At 40.2% G+C, this 22,444-nt stretch overlaps 1 protein-coding gene across 3 annotated transcripts in view; it reads left to right on the top strand.

The window, feature by feature from the left end:
* PLXNA2 (plexin A2) overlaps positions 1 to 22,444 on the top strand; it is a 451,621-nt gene that overhangs the window by 398,370 nt on the left and 30,807 nt on the right. For all 3 annotated transcript variants that reach the window (XM_044446913.1, XM_044446912.1, XM_044446919.1), the window contains 4 exons: positions 9,683 to 9,749; positions 11,077 to 11,223; positions 12,729 to 12,888; positions 13,796 to 13,899. In XM_044446913.1, the coding sequence (XP_044302848.1) occupies positions 9,683 to 9,749; positions 11,077 to 11,223; positions 12,729 to 12,888; positions 13,796 to 13,899 (478 nt within the window). The remainder of the gene's footprint in view (positions 1 to 9,682; positions 9,750 to 11,076; positions 11,224 to 12,728; positions 12,889 to 13,795; positions 13,900 to 22,444) is intronic.

Raw genomic sequence — 22,444 nt, 5'->3', positions numbered from 1 at the left:
GACCAAAAAAGTGAAAAGAAAAGAAAAGGTAATGTATAGCTGATTGGTATGTTTTGGGTTTTTTAAAAAAAGATATCCAGAAAGCACCCTTAAATGCAGCCATAGTGTTCCAGGATTGCTGGACCTCAATCTCCCGAATGCTCCCAGTTCTACTACCTCTGTTAAGTATCAACAGTAAATGTCAATGTTAACTCTGGAACTAAATCGTATTGCAGGGATGGGCAATGCCAGACCTCTGCAGTCATATCCTCCCTCCAGCCCCATACCAAGAACTTCATTCTATGTGGCACCACACAGTTTTCGGAGTGCCATCCAGCTAAAGAAAAAAGGCTCGGTACCACTGAAAATCAGTGGGAAAACAGCCTGCAGTGTAACAGAGCTCAGTAGTTAAATGTAATTCAAGCTGGAAATGTAACCATTCTAGCATTCTGTAGCTGCTACAAATGTCATAGTAAAATTAAAATAGAGGATAACTGTAGGATGATAGGGACCACTACAGGGAGGGTGAAGATACCCACACCTTCCTTTTAACCGCACTGGGCTCCCCCCACCCCACTTTAGCTCCATAACTTTAAACCATAAGTACAGGTGGGAGGAAAGCTATGGCAAATCTAGACAGCATACTAAAAAGCAGAGACATCACCCTGCCAACAAAAGTGCGTATCGTCAAGGCTATGGTTTTCCCAGTGGCAAAGTATGGCTGTGAAAGCTGGACCATAAGGAAGGCTGAGCGCCGAAGAATTGAGGCCTTTGAATTGTGGTGCTGGAGGAGACTCCTGAGAGTCCCTTGGACCACAAGGCGATCAAACCGGTCAGTCCTAGAGGAGATCAACCCTGACTGCTCTTTAAAAGGCCAGATCCTGAAGATGAAACTCAAATACTTGGACATGAATATGCTGGACATGAAGACTTTTTTCTGTTAGGTATCTCCTCATTAGATAACCATTGTGACTTGAAAATAGGAGGTCACATCTGCATGATATATTTCGATGTTTGGCACAGAAATTTTACCAGAACTCTGTGAAAACCTTTTCTCTTCTTTCTATACAAGGTCATCTTTTTAAAATACATCTTAAACAATGTGGTACTGCAACACAGAGTCAAAAGAAAGGAAAAACATTTGACCAGGCAAAATCTTGCTAGTCAGAAGTTATGCATAAGACTCTCAGTGCGCTGCACTGCAAGAGTTCATGCAGCCCCAGGTTCCAAGTAAGTTCAGTGTGAAAAGTAATATTTTCACCTTTTACCATTTCAGGGGCAATCTGTAGAAGCAGAATTTGAGTCAAACATTCAGGAAATGGTACTAAACCCATGTTATCAAAAACCTGAGATACTCACCACAACAAAATAAACTGCATTCTAGCTTTGCAATGGACTCTAATCCTCCATGCAAAAATTAGTACAGTGCAGTTCTGAAAGTTAGAGTGCTGTTCTAGATGTTGATTGTGCAAAACAGAGTCCATAAAGAGGCTCAATGCTGAATATTGCACCCCAAGCATTCGGACAAGAGACCTTTAGCAGAATGCTTTCCAGCTGTGCGTTTCACATAGTCACTCTCTCCTGCACTTCTGTGCACTCTGGGTTGCATTTCACATCTGTGATCCTGTGCCCTGTCCCAGAAATGCAGTGTCTGCGGTGTGATACTCTTCCTCCCCTTTTCCCCTTCTGTATTATTGACTTGGATGATCTGCTGTTGAGGCTGAGAGGATGAACCATGTAATATGATGAAACCACAGCAGCAGTCTCAGAAGGGTTAATGAGAAGTAGCAGTTATTCATAAGGCAAAGTAAAGATGCAATGGGGGAACCAGAGGGAAGAGCAAAACAACTTAAAAGTCTGCTTGACTGTGTGAAGATAAAACATTTCAGACAGAAAACTACAAATAAACGCCAGTTCCAACACTGTGGATCAGCAAACTCCTTGATTTTTATTTAATATGCAAAATATTGTGAGATGGAACATTTTGTCCTAAGTTAATAATGAATGAGCAGCCACAGGGTGAGAAATTATTTTATTATTTGCTTTATTTTATTTTTGAGATCTCAGATGGAAGCACTTTCTAGCTGGCATTCACTCCCCTCCTCCCTGTTTCCATCTCTGTCTCTCATTACTCTTTCCTTTTTGGGAATCTGGGGGAAAGTTGATATTAAAAGAAATTGCTGTGCTTGTCCCTAGAACAAGAAGCAGGCAGGAGTTCAGACTCCCAGGCAAACCCAAGAAAAATTAATAATATACACATTGATTTTTTTAGGGATCTCCTAACCCTTTTTGTTTGACTTAGTTTTATTCCTCTTGCCTCTAGCCAGCTAGAGGGTCTTGTTTTTTTGGCATCAGGCCTCATTTTCTTTTCTTTTCTTTTTCCCTTTTTCTTTTTGGAATGCTGCCTCATCTCTGGAGTGTGCTTTGCCCTCGTTATGTGGTCAATAGGAAAAGGATTTTCTTAGAGTCTGGGGATGGTCCCCTGCTGGTTTAATCTTTGGGAGCTTATTTAATATTTTTACAGGCAGGCCTATAGCTGTCTTTTCAGACTCTATGGAGCAAACTGAATGCCTGCTGGATTCGGGGGAGGGGGATCAACTATCTTTGCAGATCAGAGGGCCCTCTTGAGTAGAAAAGAGAATAGCGGAGGTTGCCTCAGAACATGGCCGGCAAGTATTAAAGACTACTTATGGGACCTCCCACCTGGGCCAGATTTCAGAGGCTATTAACCACAGTGAAATGTGGGTGGCAAAATGATATGCCATGGATTAAAACTTGCTAGAACGTCTACAGCAAGAGGGTAGGGCTGAGTTGAAAGATTGCTTGAACCTTGAAAATACCATGAATTTGGTTTCTATGTTTTAGTTGATAATAGTGATAGTAATAACACTGTTATTATTTAAAAATAGCCACCATCTAAACAGCTGCTTACACTCACGCAAAAGGCTTCCGCTAGTCCATTCAAATCATGGCTTTTTCCTTTACACTGCTTATACTCATGTTATATTACAGGTTATGAAAAACCCTTTGATGCAGAATGGGGCAGCAGAGCAAGGAAAGCTTTCTAGCATTCTCACAATTGCTTTCATGGGTCTTTGGAACTTAGCTGGTATGCACTGTTTACACAGTGCCCTGTAAGTAACTGGTTACTTATAGTAGGAATTATGTCTGAGTAAACTTGTATAGGACTAGGTGGTACATGCCTACAATAAAATTTAAAACAAAGTCATGCTCTGCCCACATGATTACACTTGAAATGTTAAGAAAATTAGAGAATCTGGAATGGATACAAAAGAGAAATGGAATAAAATAGAACAATCAGTGTGCAAATTCTCAAGGAAAAAGTATGTCCTTAAATGCTGCTAAAAAGCCAAATTGACTGCATTTTAAATGAAATTATAAGCCAGTGCATCTCAAAGTTAAGGTAATATAGTAAAATATCTCACTGGAAAAGACAATCATGCTAGGGAAAGTCAAGGCAGAAAAAAAATAAAAGAAGACCAACTATGGGATGTCTGTTGAGTCCATAAAGAAAGCCAGTCTTTTACAAGAGCTTGGCAGGACATTTTGGAGGACTTTCATTCATAGGGTCTCCATAAGTCAGAGAGGACTTGATGGAACATAATAGCAACAAAGTGAAAAGTGTGCAAGATGCACAATAGGATGAAAAACAATAGGCTTAACAAGAAGGGTGGTAAATGAATATTGAGAACACAGAGGATTATAAAGAACTAGCAGGTAAAATTTGTTCAAGTCCATTTATAAGCCAAAAGAAAACTGAACTCTTGCATAGAAAATTTAGTTCAGTAGCATTAGAAGAGATGTGCTTGTGAAACGCTTAGGTTGAGAAAGGTGATACTTCCACTCTCCCTCCTCCAAGTCTGAGCCACCATTCCCACCAAGCCCTCCATCTCTCATGCGCACCTGAGAATCTCATCCAAGCGCATGAGCATCACACCCTACTTGATTCAACTTTACCTACAAATTCATAGATGGTTGGAAGAGCACTGGCTAGAATGCAACGCCACCGTGAATCCTCTTATCAACATCTCCTGTATCTCTATTGTCACCTACTTCCCAGCCCCTCATCTGGTACCTGAGCCCTTTCAGAGGGGCTGGTGAGATTGCAACTCCCAAGTGTAACATTTGACTGTAGGAAGGCTTCTGGATTATGCTTCTCATATGGTAAGAGGGGAAATTTGGCTAAAGCATGTCCACATTGCAAGCATGCCACTTTCTAAGAAGTCAGAAAACTCCAACTCCCAAGTTTGTTAGGTGCTACAAGCTTGGTACCATCAGATACAGCAGAGGTGGCCTATGGACTTAGACTCCTCTATCTTGAAGGTGGCTATTCAAATACCTGAAGGGCTTGAGTTATGGATTCCTGTGCTAGTGGATAGCAGTGCAACAGGAAATTTCATGGATCTTGTTTTTGCAATATGACATACTTTCATCTAAATCTGGGCCCTTGACTCCATGTATCTGCGATCACACTGAGCAGCTTCAATTTTATCTAGCTGAGAAATTACAGTATCCTATTATATGGATATATTGGCTGACTAGACATAATCCCCACATTTTCTGGGAAGATCACTGTGTGCCTTTTCCCTCTACAATCTATTCCAAGCATCGCCTCTCACCCCACAAAGTTGTGCTGGCTCACTTTGCTTTATGTAATACCCCTCAAGCCCCCATTTCCCCTTTAGTTTCTCCTGTTCTACTTCCACATTACAAGGAGTTTTGGGATTTTTTGATCCTAAGGAAGTGGACCCACCCCTGCATCATTTCTGTGACTTTGCAATTGATTTGATCCTTGGCACCCCACTCCCTGTGGGGAGGTTATGGGGTTATAGGATATTGATTTGATCCGCAACATGCAAATAATTAACACTCCCATTGAGCTGTGACCTTTCTTTTTTCGACATAAAGAATTGCGAAATCTAATATTCACCCCTCAACTAACAAGAGTTTGTACAAGAAACTATGTTTGAAAAATTTGCATGCCAATTGTTGTAAATGGACATATAATCAGATATGAAAAAGTCTGGATCTTTGCTGAGTGCTTACCAGCCAAGAAAGGTTCCTAGCAAATCATTGTATTGCCATTCAAGAAAAATGCACCCTAGCAAATCATTTCTGGATAACGTGGAGCCAAATGATGCAGAGCAATGCTATTCATTACATTGGAGGGCGATGTGGAATGAGGAAATCTTGTTACTGACCAGTGTCCTATGGAAGAAAGTCTGTAGAAGCCACACGTAAGAGAAGGTCAGCCTGCCTTGTAAAAGATTCCATTGCAGCATAGTTTTGGCTGGCAAAGCTCTGCAGCTGCTTGTCAAATGCAGGAACACCCTGGCTCAGTAAGTAGCAAGAACAGGAAGGCTACTCCTTTCATTGATACATTTTTCAAAATCTCCCCTGTTTCCAATTGGCAATCCTGTGGAGCAGGCATTAAAACTATCATTAAGAACCATTGTATTTAAATTAGAGATAATCTTGAGTACAATGTGGGGAGCTAGTGCTGGGTGTGGCCCTTGAGAAAAGCTGCAATTTCCCCTGCCATTGTCACTCTGCTGTCCTTGATTGCCACCAGCCACAAATTCCAGTGATTTACTGAGCCACAGGGTATAATTTGCACAATGTGTGAGGAGTTACAGCTCCACCAGGCATCCCCTTCAGAGGGATTGGTGATGGGCTGTCAGCTGGGCTTTGTTACTTTCAGTTCATGAGCAATCTGCATTTACTTCTCACAGAACATGTAGGAGGGGAGGACAGGGCAGGGAACAAAAGCGTCAGATTGACTAATTCCAACTGATCAAAAATCAAGAGGGGATACCTTCCCAGATTCATAAACCGTAGTACTCTGTTATGCAGTCAATTGTTCTTGTTTTTCCCATTCCTTTGAAAGACGTTGCAGTCACATGTTGTTAGAGATCCTAAAACTGGTATTTGCTAATAATTACTGTTATTATATATTCCATTTATCTCCCACTCATCCTCCAGCAAGCTCAAATTTTAGCCCTACTAGAAGTCTTAGGCTGGAAAACTTGCCCGAAAGTCACATGCTGAATGAATTTGTGAATGAGCTAACTGGCAATTTCAACCTAGGTTTGCCAAAACTAAGTCACTGCAATATACTATCTGCTGTTTGACACATGCATGATGTTTCTGATTTTAGCATTAGGCCTTCAAAAATACGTCCTACTTGACACAACGTGGTTGCACAGCTAAAAATCTCTGTATACAATTATTTTAAATCTCCAGACTTTGACAAGGAATTATGCTGCTGTGTTTGTGCAGTTGCTAACATAGCAGGTATCATGTATACTTACTGCAGCTTAGACTTCACAGTAAGTTGGAAGTGGATATAGAAGGGCTAAATTTTGGAGTAAGCATGCACAGGATCAGGGTGCATATTCCAGTAAAAGTAATGGGGCTAAAATATACTATTGCTAACTTCTGCTGCTTTGAATACAACTTGTGGAACAATCTATGTGTATTTAAAGTATCCTACTTCATTCAATAAAACTTATTCACATATCATTTTATAGGATTGTAGCCCTGACCATGGCTAACTTTGGCTAGATTGAGGCTTTTGATTCCAGGTCCATTTCAAATTTAATCTAAAGTTGTTGTTGTTATTGTTTAGTCACAAACTCATGTCCAACTCTTCATAACCCTACAGACAACTTTCCTCCAGGTACTCCTGTCCTCCACCATCCCCCAGAGTTCACCCAATCCCACACCCATCTCCCCAGTGACCCCATCTGGCCACCTCAACCTCTGCCATCTCCTTCTCCTTTTGCCTTCAATTGTTCCCAGCATCAAGGTTTTTTTCCAATAAGTCTTTCCTTCTCATTAGGTGCCCAAAGTATTTGCGCTTCAGCTTCCGTATCTAAAGAACAGTCAGTCAATGAAGCAGAAGTAGATGTTTTTCTGGAACTCCCTAGCTTTCTCCATGATCCAGCATATGTAGACAATCTCTAGTTTCTCTGTCTCTTCAAAATCCTGCTTGTACTTTTGGTAGTTCTCAGTCCACATACTGATGAAGCCTAGCTTGTAGAATCTTGTGCATAACTTTGCTAGCATATTAAATTTGCGCAATTGTATGGTAGTTCGAACATTCTTTGGCATTGGCCTTCTTTGGGATTGGAATGTAAACTGACATTTTCCAATCCTGTGGCCACTGTTGAGTTTTCTAAATTTGCTGGCATATTGAGTGTAGCACATTAACTGCATCATCTTTTAGGATTTTGAATAGCTCAGCTGGAATACCATCGCCTCCACTAGCTTTGTTGCTAAGACTTCCTAAGGCCCATTTGACTTCACATTTCAGGGTATCTGGCTCAAGGTCAGCAATAACACTATTGTGTTATCAGGGGCATTAAGGACTTTCTTGTATAGTTCTTCTGTGTAATCTTACCACCTCTTCTTAATCTCTTCTGCCTCTGTTAGGTCCCTGCCATTCTGGTCCTTTATCATGCCTGTCTTTGTATGAAACATTCCCTTCATATCTACAATTTTCTTGAAGAGATCTCTAGTCTTTCCCATTCTATTGTTTTCCTCTATTTCTTTGCACTGTTCATTTAAGAAGGACTTCTTATCTGTTCTAGCTATTCTCTGAAATTCTGCATCCAATTTGGTGTATCTTTCTCTTTCTTCCTTGCCTTTCACTTCCTTTATTTCCTCAGCTATTTGTAAAGTTTCCTCAGACAGCCATTGGCACCAGTAGTTGAGGCATAGACTTGGACTACTGTGATATTGAATGGTTTTCCTTGGATTTTAACTGAGATCAATCTGTCATTTTGGAGATTGTACCCCAATACTGCTTTTCCTACTCTTTTTTTGACTATGAAGATTACTCCATTTCTTCTGAGGGATTCTTGCCCACAATAGTATATACGAAGGTCATCTGAATTAAATTCACCCATTCCTGTCAATTTTAATTCATTGATTCCCAAGATGTTGATGTTCAGTCTTGCTATCTCATGTTTGACCACGTCCAGCTTACCTTGATTCAGAGAAATTACTTTCCAGGTTTCTATGCAGTATTGTTCTTTACAGCATTGGACTTTCCCTTCACCACCAGATACATCCAGAACTGAGTGTCCTTTTGACTTTGACCCTGTCGCTTCATTCTTTCTGGCGCTACTTTTATTAGCCCTCTGCTCTCCCTCATTAGCACACTGAACACCTTCCGACCTGAGGGACTCATCTTCTGGCATCATATCTTTTAGCCCTTTGATTCTGTCCATGGGGTTTTCATGGCAAGGATACTGGAGTGAGTTGCCATTTCCTTCTCCAGTGGAAATCTTAAATAGACACTACATTAATTTAACCAAATTTCAGTCCTCCTAAACAGGCTAAAGGTGTATCGAGTAGAGAGTAAGGAGTCAATAGTTAAAGATTGTGGAAGGATTACTGTATATATTTCAATATATATATCTTCTTTGTTGGTCAAAATCTGCGATCACATCCATCCTTCTTGATTTTAAAGCAAACAGCCTGGTGAGTGCTTTTGTGCATTTGTGTGCATTTGTTTTCTCCACCAGCATTAGTGAACAGCCGAAACTATGCATGCATGTCTTTGCACATGAATCAGGTCTCTTAGTCAAAGGTATTAATGGGACAATTCTATGCCCGTGCTGAGGCTCTCATGACCATAATTGCTGTTAGGAGTGTCCAAGTAAAGAGAAAAAAACCCTTAAGAATGCAGCCCTTTGCACACTTTCCTAACAGCAAGCTCTAATGAACAAAGTGGAGCTTACTTTGGAGTAAATATTTATAGGGTCAGGCTATATAATTTCCTTCTTTTTGAAGCACAGTAGTTCACAGCTTGAGAAGGAACAGTGTACAGCATATGTGACTATGGTATTACAACAGATTCCCAAGTAGTTCACATTTAGTTTTTCCTCAGATTATATCATGGGGGTCATGTTTATCTTCTTGTGAATTATATGTTTTTTTCTTCCAGAAGATGGTTTCCCATTAGTGTGTTTTTTGTTGCTTGGCCTTCTATTTGTTGTTTCATTAAACAGCAGCAAAACTTGAAAAAATCAAGAGAGGCACAAGTACATTCTGCAATGCAAGGGCACATCATCTAAAACTCCTGCACAACAATATTAGGGTTATTATGTATTTCATAGATCTCCAGGTAGCCAATTCCAGTGTTGTGTGGCACTGTAGAAAAAATGGAGAGACTATTGGAAATCAGATGTTATTCCTTGTTATGAAGGGAGAGGTGTTTAAACTAGTCCAGCATTTCTTTCTTGTAATACTTAATTGTACTACTACTTATTTTTTCATAAACTTATATATTGATGTGATGAGCACAGTAACCTCTTCTGCACTAAAATATATAAAGTGCAACTGTTAGCTTTCTATTGATTAACAAACTATAACTGTAACTTGCTCGGTCACATGTCAGGCAAACCTGGTGCAAAGGAATAATCCTTAAAGAGGCCTCTAAAGGAGGTCTCTGTAGATTCCTTATTGATGTTCATTGGGAGACCATTCGGAGGGAATGGGTGTTATACCGCTAAATGCTCTACTGTTAATGCTAATAAAACAAGCCTCTGAACTATTTCGGACCATCAAAACTGCTGAATCTGAGATAAAATATACTCAGTGACTAAATGGAGGATAAATATATGTTGTCTTTTTTAATATAGGCTTTATAAAACACCCTCTACTCTTTCCTTAGGACTGAGTCAGTGGCTGAGAAGATGTTGACCAACTGGTTTGCTTTCCTTCTCCACAAATTCCTAAAGGTAAAGGACTAGTTGCTTCAACCTTGATCCCAGTGCCTTCATTCCATGCTTGTTTAGGTTGATTATTTAATTAATTTCTGCTCACTGAAGTACTCTGAGTGGTTCAGAACAATATCTATTTTAGCCTTTCAAGTGACTGATAGAAGCCAAACCAACATGCTCTACTGTACAGGCTCTACTGGAAGAATGGGACGGAGATTAGTAAGGTTCAACAGGTAGTGTAGTAATCACAACAGTGTGCAGTGAACAGTGTAGTGTAGTCAAAAATTAGCTATTTCAGGTTCACTATGACCCTTTTCTCCCCCTGAAGACCACAAAAACCAGCTATTAAGCTTGCTTTTGCAACCCACCTTGAAAGGACCCACCTACAGAAGGTCCTTTCAAAATGGTCCAGTGACAATTTAGAAGGGCTGTCCATGGTTGCCAAGCTTTTAAAAAATACCTCCTTAACTTTTTGAAATGTTTGCCAGTTTGTTATTATTTTACTTGAACTTGCACAACAGCAGAAATGTTAAACCTGGAATAGCCAGCGTGCAGGGTGGTGCCTGCTGGTAAAATCCATGGCGGCTGAAAGTAAGTTTCTTTTAAATCCATTTGACAACTGTTGGTGAGAAATTTTCATAGATTTGTTGGGGGATGGGGGTTAGATTCATGTGCCCTAAGGGTGCCATCACTTTTGCCCTTGGTTTCCCACCTCGGGAACTTGTAAAACTGTGAACAATATATTTGTGGCCGTAGTAACTTTGACAGTTGTCAAAAGTACTATTCCATTTTTAAAATAAGATTTTAAAATGGTTTTTAAAAGCGCTAACCCTGAACAGCTGACAGAGAACCCATAGTGTAGCGTTGGGTCCTTTGTGGTTAACAAAACATGGCTTGTTAAGTGTAGTTGGGTTTTCGCAACACAACAGTGACAACCCGTATTCAACCCATATTCAACCTTTTACGTGGGTTGCTATGGTGCATGAACATAGTGCTCAGTAGGGATCCTAGCCCCATATATTGAACAATTTGATGGACTTACCTGCCACAATTACATGTGTCCAGGAAAGTTTGTTCATGGGTCTAAACCCCATGCTTCCTCTCACCTTGCTAAATGCTGTAAAAAACACAAAACTGAAAGTTGCATTCTTTGTAGATTATGTGCTGTTCCTATAACACATTGCAAATGTCTTTGAAATCAAAAACATATGAATCCAGTTCAGCCACATTGTCTATGTGCAGAGTTGTGTTGCTGCTTTATAATGAAGCTTGTTTGCTACTCTTTGCCTCACTTAGATGAGTTCTCTCTTTATGTACTAGTTCTCCTGTGTTCTGTGTCAAACAGGAATGTGCTGGAGAGCCGCTCTTCATGTTGTACTGCGCCATCAAGCAACAGATGGAGAAAGGCCCAATTGATGCTATTACGGGGGAGGCACGTTATTCCTTGAGTGAGGACAAGCTGATCCGGCAGCAGATTGAGTACAAAACTCTAGTGAGTGGGTGCCTTCTCTTGAACAGCTTATGCTAGCACAAGGCCCGCCAACCATAATGAGGAACATAGAAAGTACACAGTTCCCCAAGCTGGACACAGATTACACTGGGGAACAAAATCACAAATCATTTCTTTCCCAGGATCTCTGTTTAATAATGGGGCTTTTGCATTATGAATCCTCAGATAAAGTAATACTGAGCACAAATCCAAATAAAGAGACTTACTGAAAAAAGATGAGAGCCCCAGCAAGCAGGGAGCACCTTGTTGGAGCACCTTTATTAAGAGAACTAAAGGCTCAGTTCTTATACTTGGATTGTCACTTTGAATGGTAGGGAACAGGTGTGTAGTTGTCAATATATGTAATAGCTGGAGATAGGCAGTTAACTTTCTCATATACTTCTCATCCTTGTTTCCAAAACTGAGGTTTTATGCTTTATTTGCTGCCTGTATGTAAACATGAAGGGATTACTTTCAAAAACTGCTAACTTATAAAATTATTTTGTACCTTTCTGTTCTGCCAGTGGTAGTGGTTCTTTTTTAATGCAGAAATTTTAAGCACATTTGTGCATAAAGGGTAAAGGCTTTATTAGCAGATTGGAGGCAAGGTAGGTCCAGAATACCATGCTTACATCCCTTCCACTGTGAGGAACCCTTCAAAGAAACAACAGCAGATTGACTCTTGGTTAACACAAGACCTTCTGCATCTAGGCCTGTATCAAGGTTCTGCTCCCAGGAAGCTTCCCTAAACTTATATAGCTTTTTCAGTACTTACCATAATCACACCTGTTCTCATCAAATTTGAAAAATAGTATATTTACATATAATTCAGAAAGAATCTTAAAAGGTAATTGCATATGCATCTGGGACATTCCCATACCAGACAGTTGGCCTTGCCTATGCCCATCTGATAGTAAGCAGTGCATTCAAGTTGGATGATATGTTGCGCAGAGCCACCTGGTTCTCAGGCCTTAGCCAGTCCAAACAAGCTATCTAAGCAATAGAAATATGGTCAACGGATAGCTGAGAGACCTTCATAGGTCACAGCTCACATGTAGATTACATCCAAGACTATCCAAAAACAAAATTAAATAATAGGTTTCTCATGGGAAACAATAAACATCATGAGCTCATTGGTAATAGACATCAGCAGACAGCAAACTTTCTGTTACACTTTCACAAATTCACAAAAAGTTTCATCTACTTCTGCAAGATGCAGCCATAACCACAGGGTCTATACATATAAAATCAGCACATGTATTGCTACATACTTCCAGGTCTAGGCTTCCACACCCTTTTGGTGCAATAGGAATTTAATGTCCAATTTAAAATGTGGTCCTCTTCCCAGTCTAACACTACAGTGAGAACTCAGGAGATTTTTTATGGAAATCAGGCAGTAAATATATTTCCAGCTTAAGGTGGAAAATACTCTAGTTATATACAGGTGATTTTGTTCTTTCTAGGTTTTCTGAACTGAACTTAATAGTCTCATTATTTATCCTTTCTAGATCTTGAACTGTGTGAATCCTGACAATGAGAACAGTCCTGAAATTCCCGTGAAAGTGCTGAACTGTGACACCATCACCCAGGTCAAAGAGAAAATTCTGGATGCAGTGTATAAAAATGTCCCATATTCTCAAAGGCCACGAGCTGTTGACATGGACTTGGGTATGAGCTTCCCTATTTCATGATAAAAGGAGAAATTTAAAGAAGACAGTGAGGTGTCTTTGAGAGGTTTCCTTATTAAAGGAGACAACAGTTCTTGCTTAGAACATTCTCACAAAGACTTAATTCATGCATGTAGAGTATGCAGTGGTTTACCCTTTGCCTAATATAAATCTTAATCACTGTGGGAAAATCACTGGAGTGTTTGGCATTTCTCTCTGTAAGGCTAACAACAGTCTTGCCTTTCTACTTTAGCCCTTAACAGTGTTGACCACAGAACCCATTATGGTGGCTCCAAGTCTTTGAGCGTTCATAGACAAGACATCCTCAATGGGCCCCTTACCTCAGTGAGTCTACTGTCCCATGGCCCTTGCCACTAGTTGCTATCGCACCTTCTCCCTTTTCTCTCCATTACCAACACTTGGAGGGCCAGTGAGCAAGTGTGCAATGGAATCTCTTCCTCTTCTTTCTCACCACCAGCTTTGTCTGGGACAGAGTAAGAGGCAGATGAACATGCTGTTTGCAGTAGTGAAGGGAGGAGCAGATTGAGAAAGCGCTTATCAACAGGCCCTCTTGCAGTTTAGGCCAACAGCCACTGCCAGCTATGCCTACCTATGACACCAATCCTGGTGCTACAGATCCCCTTAGAAAGCTTTCCACAGAGGTGGGAAAAGGCAGGCTTGAATATCTGATATGGTTCTGTCATTTTAGGATTAATTTAGAATCATCTACATGGAGTCAAACTGTTCTGACAACTGCAGTTGTACAAGAGTAAACAGAAAGAGAAGCCTCCTTCCCTTCCCTTCCCTTCCCTTCCCTTCTTCGAGGATCAGCCTTTCAGAGAGCCTACCCGCCACTGAGATATCTGTACTTCTGAACTTGATTGCCCACTATACTATTTCTCCTGCAGAGTGGCGCCAGGGCCGAATAGCCCGTGTTGTCCTTCAGGATGAAGACATCACTACCAAAATTGAGGGTGACTGGAAGCGGCTAAACACCCTGATTCATTATCAGGTAACTAAGCAAAACCTAGCATGCAGCCCACAGAAATCAACTGAGTGGAAGGAAAAGCAAAAAAACCAGACATTTAATTCCTCAGCATTTCTTCTAACAAGGCAGGCAGGGAGAGTCACATTCTTATGATAAATCAGAATGGTTCAATGTGTTCAAGTATTAAAAGGGAAAACAACCCTGACACACATCTCACAGAAACAAGCAGAGCTGAAAATTGACTAAATTAAAAATGCCAGCCATGTTCTTAAGACAGACAGGATATGAAGAGGAGCTAAACTCCCAGTGCTAAGGATTTGGAGGCTAGTGCAATAGCTGCAGTGACAGAAACGTAGGACTAGAATGTGGTGGAGGAACATTGTGTTGAGATGCAGTGCAAGATCTGCTGTGGGCTGCACATTAGGCACTTGGGTAGAGTGGTAGTCAGAACAAATGTCACAGAATACCAGGTTACATGGGCAATTGGTTCTGCAGCAATTCGCACAAAGCTCAGTTTAGGAAGACTGGCCCATTTCATATGACACTGTCACCATATTGTGAAAATCTGGCCTCAGTTCCCTACCCTGCCACATAGGCAATCTGTGACATTCAGCAGATCGTTTGGGTTGCAGTCCTGCTAAGCAATTTCAGTCAGTCTGATTAAGCAAGGTAAGACAGCACCACAGAGAAAGGGGTTAATGCTATGTTGCTTATCTGCAAGTGTAAATATTAAGCCAAGCCTATCCACTTGGCTGAATCTGGAGTGCTTACAGGAAATGGGTGAATTGGAATGAAAAGTTATCAGCTCAAGGTAGATCCTTGAAAAGAACAGATGTGCCGTTCCAGAAATCCTTTCTGTACAAACATTTTTATCAATAAAATTTTCATCCATATCCTGTGAAACCATCTACTTAATAACTAAATTCTGGAATGTACTCCTTAGTGAGAACTGATTCTGCTGATTTCCCAGCATTTGCCAAAAATGGCAAAATACCATTTTTGATCTTTCAGTACTTTAAACTCCCTACAGCTTTTAGCTTGCTACTTGCTTCTTGCTACATTAAAGCTGTGTTTTAAACTTGCCCTTCTCCATACTGCCTTGGTATTTAACCTTCATTTAAAAATGCTATTCCTGTATCTGATATTCTTGTTTCTTTTGTTTTAAAGTTATATTATTTGTTTTATACTGTTACATAGTTATTTAGCACGCTGCCCTGAGCTATAGAGCAACTCTTTGGTGAAATGAATGAATGAAATGTCTAATTATTCACCAAAAATGATTGGAGATTGACTCTTGCTCAGCCAGAGGCCTGAATTTTTAAAAAGAAGAGTTTTTAGCCATGATCTTTTTGGACATTATGCTCATCCTCTGGAGCTTTCCTCTGAGGTGCCCCCAACCCTTCTGTGGAACAACCTCCCCACTGAGACCTGCCTGGAGCCAAACTTGTCATCTTTTGGCACCAGTTGAAGCTAGCCTTTTATGCAGAAACCTTTAAAGATTTATTCAGTTTCCCAGGGGATTACCCATCCAAGATGAATGGATGTTTAATTTCCCATTTACAGGGTCAGATTTAATATATGTTTTAGCTATTTTAAATTTACTTTAATGCTGCTTTGCTTTTTATGATATTTCTATTTTATTGTTTTGTTTTTATGCATTGTTATTAACCTTCCAGAGAGCTTTGGCTATAGGGTGATATAGAAATGACATTACTATTACTACTACTGCTACTACTAATTTAATCTGGTGTGGATCATGCCAAAGGATATTAGTACCCCCTTGGGACAATAATTCTATGAATGTTGATTCTTCTGGGTACAGTATTTTCTAAAAGAGAGCATATACTCTAACCATTAGCTCTGTTAGGCTATTTTTTCTGCTCACAGTTAATGTTACATTTAGGTAATTGCAATATTGTGTGGGGACTTCCAATTGGAATAAATCTGGCAGTGGGTATAATCTGCTTTCCCCATGGTAAAGACCATCATTTTAGTTGTATTGTCAGGGTGCACAGCTCAGTGTCTATCTTGTTGAGATATCTGCTCACCTGGAAGCATAAGGGAAAAGGAGACAAAAGGGAAATTTAGACTGTAAGGGCAGATATAAACACATCAATTAACACATAAAATTGTGAAAGTTAACATCAGAAGTGTTGTTTGGCTGCAACATAAACCTCCTTAACATGTTAGAGGCATGACAGGGTCTTCACACAATGACCACATTTAATTTCCTTGGGATTTATCTTGAAAGATAGATAAGAGATATGTGAAAAATAATAATACCAAATGCTAGGCTGTACTACCTCCAGGATTGTGCAAAGATCCAACATTCATAAAAGTCTTTGAATATAAAGTTCTGTACTCAGACGTTTCTTCTATAGACATCCCTACACAGTACATAGACACTGGGTGGGGAAAGCAAGCCAATGAGGCTAGGCATGGCCCCAGTTTCTTGTAATCAAGTAGAGCACTTTTCAGTTATTTAACATTTTAACAAGGCTATATATATATTGGTATTTGTAAAAAAAATCTGAGGAAAGAGAAATGCAAAGCATTTTCATTTTACTTGAAAAGCCACACAGTTTGATTAAATAAACATATTCCTTTCTTCTCATGCTACTCTTCCTATTAATTTCCATGGTCATTAGACTTTATCCTACATAATGCATCATCCTTCTGAAACAATTGTGTTTCCTGGAAACCAGATAGAAGGGCACATAGCAGGGAGATGCTATTTTCAGGATCAGAAATTCAGTTGCTAACAGCTCTCTGTCAATTCTGTGTATTGTTCACTTGCATGTGGCAGTTTAGTAGCATGTACACAGATTTTAAACTGGGTAATATGAAGGGCCTAACAAGTCCCTTCATAAAGCACCACACTATGTTCAGCAAACTGCCATTTTGACAAACTGTAGAGTTGTCTAGGAGGCTGAATCCATACTGAATCCTTTTCATGATCCACATCTTAATGGATTTCTCCAGAGGATAACTAAAAATCACTCTACAATGGTCCAAAGGCACCCATGTGAATCCAATGCAATCCGAAATGTGTTTGCTCAGAGATGAGCCCAACTTAGTTAAATTGGACACTCCCTAGTTAACATGCTTACCCAAGTTTCCTATGTTGAGGCAAGTTAAATATTCTCACCTACCTTTTATGCTAACTTTCTGGTAGCTTTCTGCCCATTATAGACACTCTTGGTATCACATACATAAACCATTTATTTATCTTCAGTCAGCAAATACACAAGCCAGTCTCCTAGATGCAGCTCCTGGCAACCTCTGGAGCTCTTGCAATTTGCTACTTGATAACCCCATTTCCCCAAAGGATTCTGCCTTGTAATGTGTGCAAATGACATTGCCCAGACAAGGATTGCATGGCAGAGGAATGCAATGAATTTTCAATCGCAGGTGCTGATTAGGGTGAAATAGAGAGTGCGCTAGACTGAGAGAGTAGATTTAACCCTTGATGAAATAGGGTTAGTTGACCACCAATGAGCCAGTGGCTGGGAATGTTTGAAGGGGGATGGGGGGAGGAAGGATTGAGTATTTCAGGTGACTGGTCATGTCACAGCTGCTACAGATTTTCCTGTGGAAAAGGAATGATAATCTCACGCAGGAGCTTGCTGATAGGTGGCTCTCCTCTGGTTTTAACCACTTTCCACGTTAGATATTTGTTTTAACATCTGCATGTTATGGAAGACAAATGCTTGCAAGGTTCCTGCTGCAGCTCTGTTTTTGAAGCTATGCAGCTCTTTGCCTAACCAATATCTAGGTGAGAATCTAAAGAGAAATTCAGTGTAGGTTGCTGGGAATTCCTTAGAGAAAAGAGCTGAATAGTAATCTGTAAGATCAATAAATAAGAGAAATAATTATAAGATTTCGGTGGTTAGAATAAGACATCATAGTATTGCTTTGGGTGTCTGGGGACTTAGAAGATCTGAGTTTCAGTGCCCACTTAGCTATGAAGCTTACTGAATGACTTTGGCAGACCACTGACTCACAGGCTAACCTTTCTCACAGGGTTGTTGTGAGAATAAAATGGAGAGAAAGAGGGCCATGTAAACCACCCTGCAAAAAGAAAAAAGCAGGACATGAATGTAATAATACATTGTCCATTCCCATGAAAGTCCAGGGTTCTGACAGTTCTACTCAAAGGTAATCACACTCTAGCTCCATTTTTATACTCCTTATTACTTTATTTTGACTTAGTATGTATTTGCAGTGGCATGTAATTTCTGTTACATGCTCTAGTTTTCTAGGAAGGAAGCTGGAATTCTTTGAAATTTTGTGAAGAACTCCATATTTCCCCACCCCACCACTGCCATTGCCAGCAAAACTGGCAGATGAAGTTCAAAAGTTATAAAAAGCTGAAGTCAGAGACTCAACTAGCCACAGACTACTGCTGGGTGGAGATTAAGGGACCCATCTTACCTTAAGCAAGGTTGTTTCACTTGCTTACCTCTCCTCCTGTTGAGAAATCACTACACTCCCTTTTAGGTGAAAATACTTAGGAATGTTGATTCTGTATTCTCAGAAACGATTTTTACTGCACCTATTTCTGCCTGCCACTGCTGAACTCAATAGAAATACAGCTTCCTTGAGGCCTCTTAGTAATTCCCCATAAGCTTTAAGAGGCATGGTGTATATGTTGTACAAAATACACATAATAACTTTTTGGCTCCTTTACTTTACACAAATTTCTGCTTAGAAATTTAGTCTCTTTCAAATGCTTTTATTGTTGCTGGCAAGACTTGAAGGAGGCCCTCCTTAGCAGCCTTCTTTTAGCCACCCAGCTAGTGAGGAACTCATTTTGGCAATTTGCTCAGTTGACTTCGTTACCGAGTCCCACCCGTTCACAAAACCAAGCTTTAAACACAGCTTGCAGTTTCAGCCAGCAGCACTTACTCATCCAGGATCAGTTTCCATGGTTCCTCTTAAAATGAAGAGGAGAGGCTTTTCTGGTCCCCAGTGCAGGATTATTCAGTTGAGAGATTATTCAGTTCAGTTCTCTCATCAGCACTGCAAGAAACACCTTGAGTGTTTTATTTTAAATGGAAAGGTGGAATATATGCAACTATATAAGTAGACACCAGGGCTTATACTAGCACTGAAAGAAAATAAACTTTGGGGGTACATCCTGAAACCTTCTTCTAGTCCTTCACCAGGCCAGGGGAGGCTCAATCTCTCTAGAACAGGATTTGAAGAGACCTAAGTGTGGCCACTGAGAAAACTCTCACAGATGTCCCTGCCAGATGTGCTTCTGCCTTGTGCAACACATGAAGTAGAATCTACGTAATAGATCATTTTATATCATTTCACTAGACATTGTCTGTGAAATCACAAGATACACAGCATTTTCCCCTCCAAGAATACAGACAGTACGAAGAGAGGAGAACCAACCCCCTGTTTCTGCCCCCTTTCAGCCTGAGCTGGAAGATGCTTTGGATGCCCTCCAAGGCTGGGAATTCAGCCGCAAAGAGGTGGAAAAGGGTGGGTGGGCAGGGAGGGAAAACGGAAAGCCTTGATATTAGTTAACCTGAATCTCTTCTCCCCTATGAAGCAAGCTTGCTAGGTAGACAAACAATCTAACTACAGGGATACACAGGGTAGGAGGAGAGATTTCAGATCACTAAGACACAGGTGCTGTGATTATGTCCTTAAGCCTTAAGCAGTGTGGCCAAGTTATCTGAAGGACCACCTTCATCCATACCAGTCTGCCTGCATTCTCTGTCACTGACTGAAGTTCTTCTTGTATGCTTGCCTTTATGAATGATCAGATTGGTAGGCACAAGGAATAAGAATTTTTGTGGCACCATACCTTATGGAACTCATTACCAGCTTGGATGCAGTCCTTCAGAAGAACACAAAGAGCCATTTATTCTCACTGGTCTTCCCCTAAAGGTTTTATGTGTTTTCATGATAGAAATGGTTTTCATGAAAGGTTGATTTTTAAAATTTGAGTTTCAACAGCACAAAAATATAAACAGAAAAAAAGAATATAGATTTTTTAATATATTAGTTATGCATCAACTTCAGCAATACATAATGGTTGCATGTATCCATTTGTGGCATCTATTTGCCATCTGTTCAAATGTTGACAGCATTGTCATGTCCTCAATCTATTGCATTATAGGAGGTGAGCATTTGTCCTTCCAGCATTGTAATATCAGCCTTTAACCTGTCAACAGGATACACAAAATCAATTTAAATTGACCATATGTTAAGCTCCAGAAAGTCCTTAGACAATTTCAAAGAACATAAAGACAGTAAACATTAGTGAATATTAGAGTCTTCTAATACAAAGTTTATCTATATTATAATCTTCCCCCCAAAAGAGGAAACTACTGGGTATCATGAAACAATATGATCAAAAGAGGCATTAGCTGTCCTACACCTTCAGAAGTTGCTAACTTAGACAAATTCTTATTGAAGAGCCATTGCCAGATTTGCACATCACAAGAAGTGATGGTAATTTCTTATCCTTGTCTGACTATCTGGACCCATTTATGGTGTTTCTGTGCAGTTCTTTATTTATTTAAGGCCTTTATAAACCATTTGATTAGCAGCAGCTCTTTTTTTAGTGTCCCAGAGCTACACAGAGCACCAGTGTTCTGTTGTAAGATTCATATACTTTCCCATGGCTTTTCTGGTTGTCTGGACACAAGGTCTCTATTTTACCGTTGTTGGTATGAAAATACCATAGAGTTCTGTGGCAAGAGTGGCTGTGGAAGTTCAGTAAAGGTGAGCACAGCATGGAGATTAACATCTCCCAGAATCAGCCTGGGAGACTTCAATGTTGCTGCTTGGACAACTTCCATCAGCTTAGTAGGACGACAGTTGGGTCATGAAGTAGATGGTACAGCAACAGAATCCCCTATCTGTCCCAAGATGCAAACACTTTAGACTTTAGGAGTGAAACAGAAAGCATAAGTTTTTAAGTAAGTAAATTCAATTTCCACACGAAGGCTAAATAGCCTTTCCATGTAAAAGGAATAGCCTGTTTACCTTTCTTGAACTGTAAAACATCAGGAGCTATGTACCGAAGAGGTGGTACATCTGAAAAAGAGCACGATACAACTTACCCATTGGCGGACGGTGGTGTGGGTGGCAGAAGCTTTGCAGTTTTTCATCTCTATGGAAAGAGCTGCCTGAACACTCCACCTTTGTGTGTTACCCTGGAGAGAACTAATCTTCTAATCAGTAGGCAGGAGCAGAAAATAATGAAGGTCACCAATCAGGCTGGGAAGCTATCGTCTTGTTCTTTCCAACTTCCCACTTGATGCCCATAACAATCACACAACTGTAGTCTGTACTGCACTTGCTATTAAAACAGAAGTGCTTGCTTGAGAAAGAAGAACCACATTTTCCCAGGGATAACTGTTGCCAATATTACTACAATATACTTTTATTTCTTTGCAGCAGGGATGCTGGCAAGAAGGAAAATGTCTGGATCCCCCAAACAATTGAAAATGCACCTTTTAAGGCAGTAAATTGATAATCTACAAAAGCCTTTAGGCAGTGTGGTCCTTTTTCTGGTTATGATACCAATTGCTAACGCTGGCTATTGCCACTGATTGCAGCTGAGCTATGCAGAGAATTTCAGTATCTCAGTTTTTATCATTTGACTTAGCTGCTACCAGTTGACAGTGGAAATCACTGTAGGCTGTGTCTGCGATGCCCTGTGCCGTTCTTCTGTCACATTTGGATTCTGGATGATGCATGTAGGAGGGTCAGTTGTGCCTTTGGGCTGGAGTAGCAACAGTCTGGTGGTTCAGGACAGCTCCTGTGTCGGTGGAGATGCTTCTTTCTTGGCCAACAGCACGATAGCGCTTGTGCACAGTGTATAGGCCAGCTACATGTTGGGTCTTTCAGTCTAGACTACAATGCCTTATTTGGGACTACTGTTCATGTATTTATAGCCTTAAAATCTGCTATCAGAACTCCAGATTCTTTTTCCCCACAGGAGTGCTCCCTCAAGTCATATCAATATCATAACATGGAAATCAGTTATACCTTTGATACCTTGTGAGTCAGATGCGAGAATTCCTGAAATAGAGAAGTCCTTCTTTGTAAGACTTCTTTCATAAATGGTTGAAAATGCCTCTGTTATTGATCATTATTGGACTAAAAAATTCTTATAACATTGTTCAGAGTACAAAGTGTTTTACGGTTGTCTGTTATTTATCCTCAGAGCTGTTCTGTAAAGTAGATAAAGCTGAGAGAGATCATCACTTGTCCATGTTCACCCTTTGATCTTTGCGGCTAAGTAGGGTCTGAACATTTGTCTGTCTGTCTAAACCCAGTATTTTGTCTCTCTATAGATCAAAATGCAGGCTGTTATAATACAGTACAATTGCAGGCTAAGATTTGCAAAGCTACTTTGGCTGTTATTAAAGAGAGTGGAGAAATGGGGATTTTAACAAGCAGCTAAATGACTAAAAAAGCACAAATTCCTTTCACTTTGAAAATCCTAGCACAGCTTCTATTTAAAATGATTGGAAGCCAAGTATCCAAATCCTTTTAGTAACGTGAAAAGTCTTAGCATTTAGGTATAGCTGAGGCTATC

Source organism: Varanus komodoensis, unplaced genomic scaffold (genome assembly GCF_004798865.1).
Source record: "Varanus komodoensis strain SLA01 unplaced genomic scaffold, ASM479886v1 scaffold1, whole genome shotgun sequence".
Taxonomy (NCBI): domain Eukaryota; kingdom Metazoa; phylum Chordata; class Lepidosauria; order Squamata; family Varanidae; genus Varanus; species Varanus komodoensis.
This window is presented reverse-complemented; position numbering and strand designations above follow the sequence as displayed.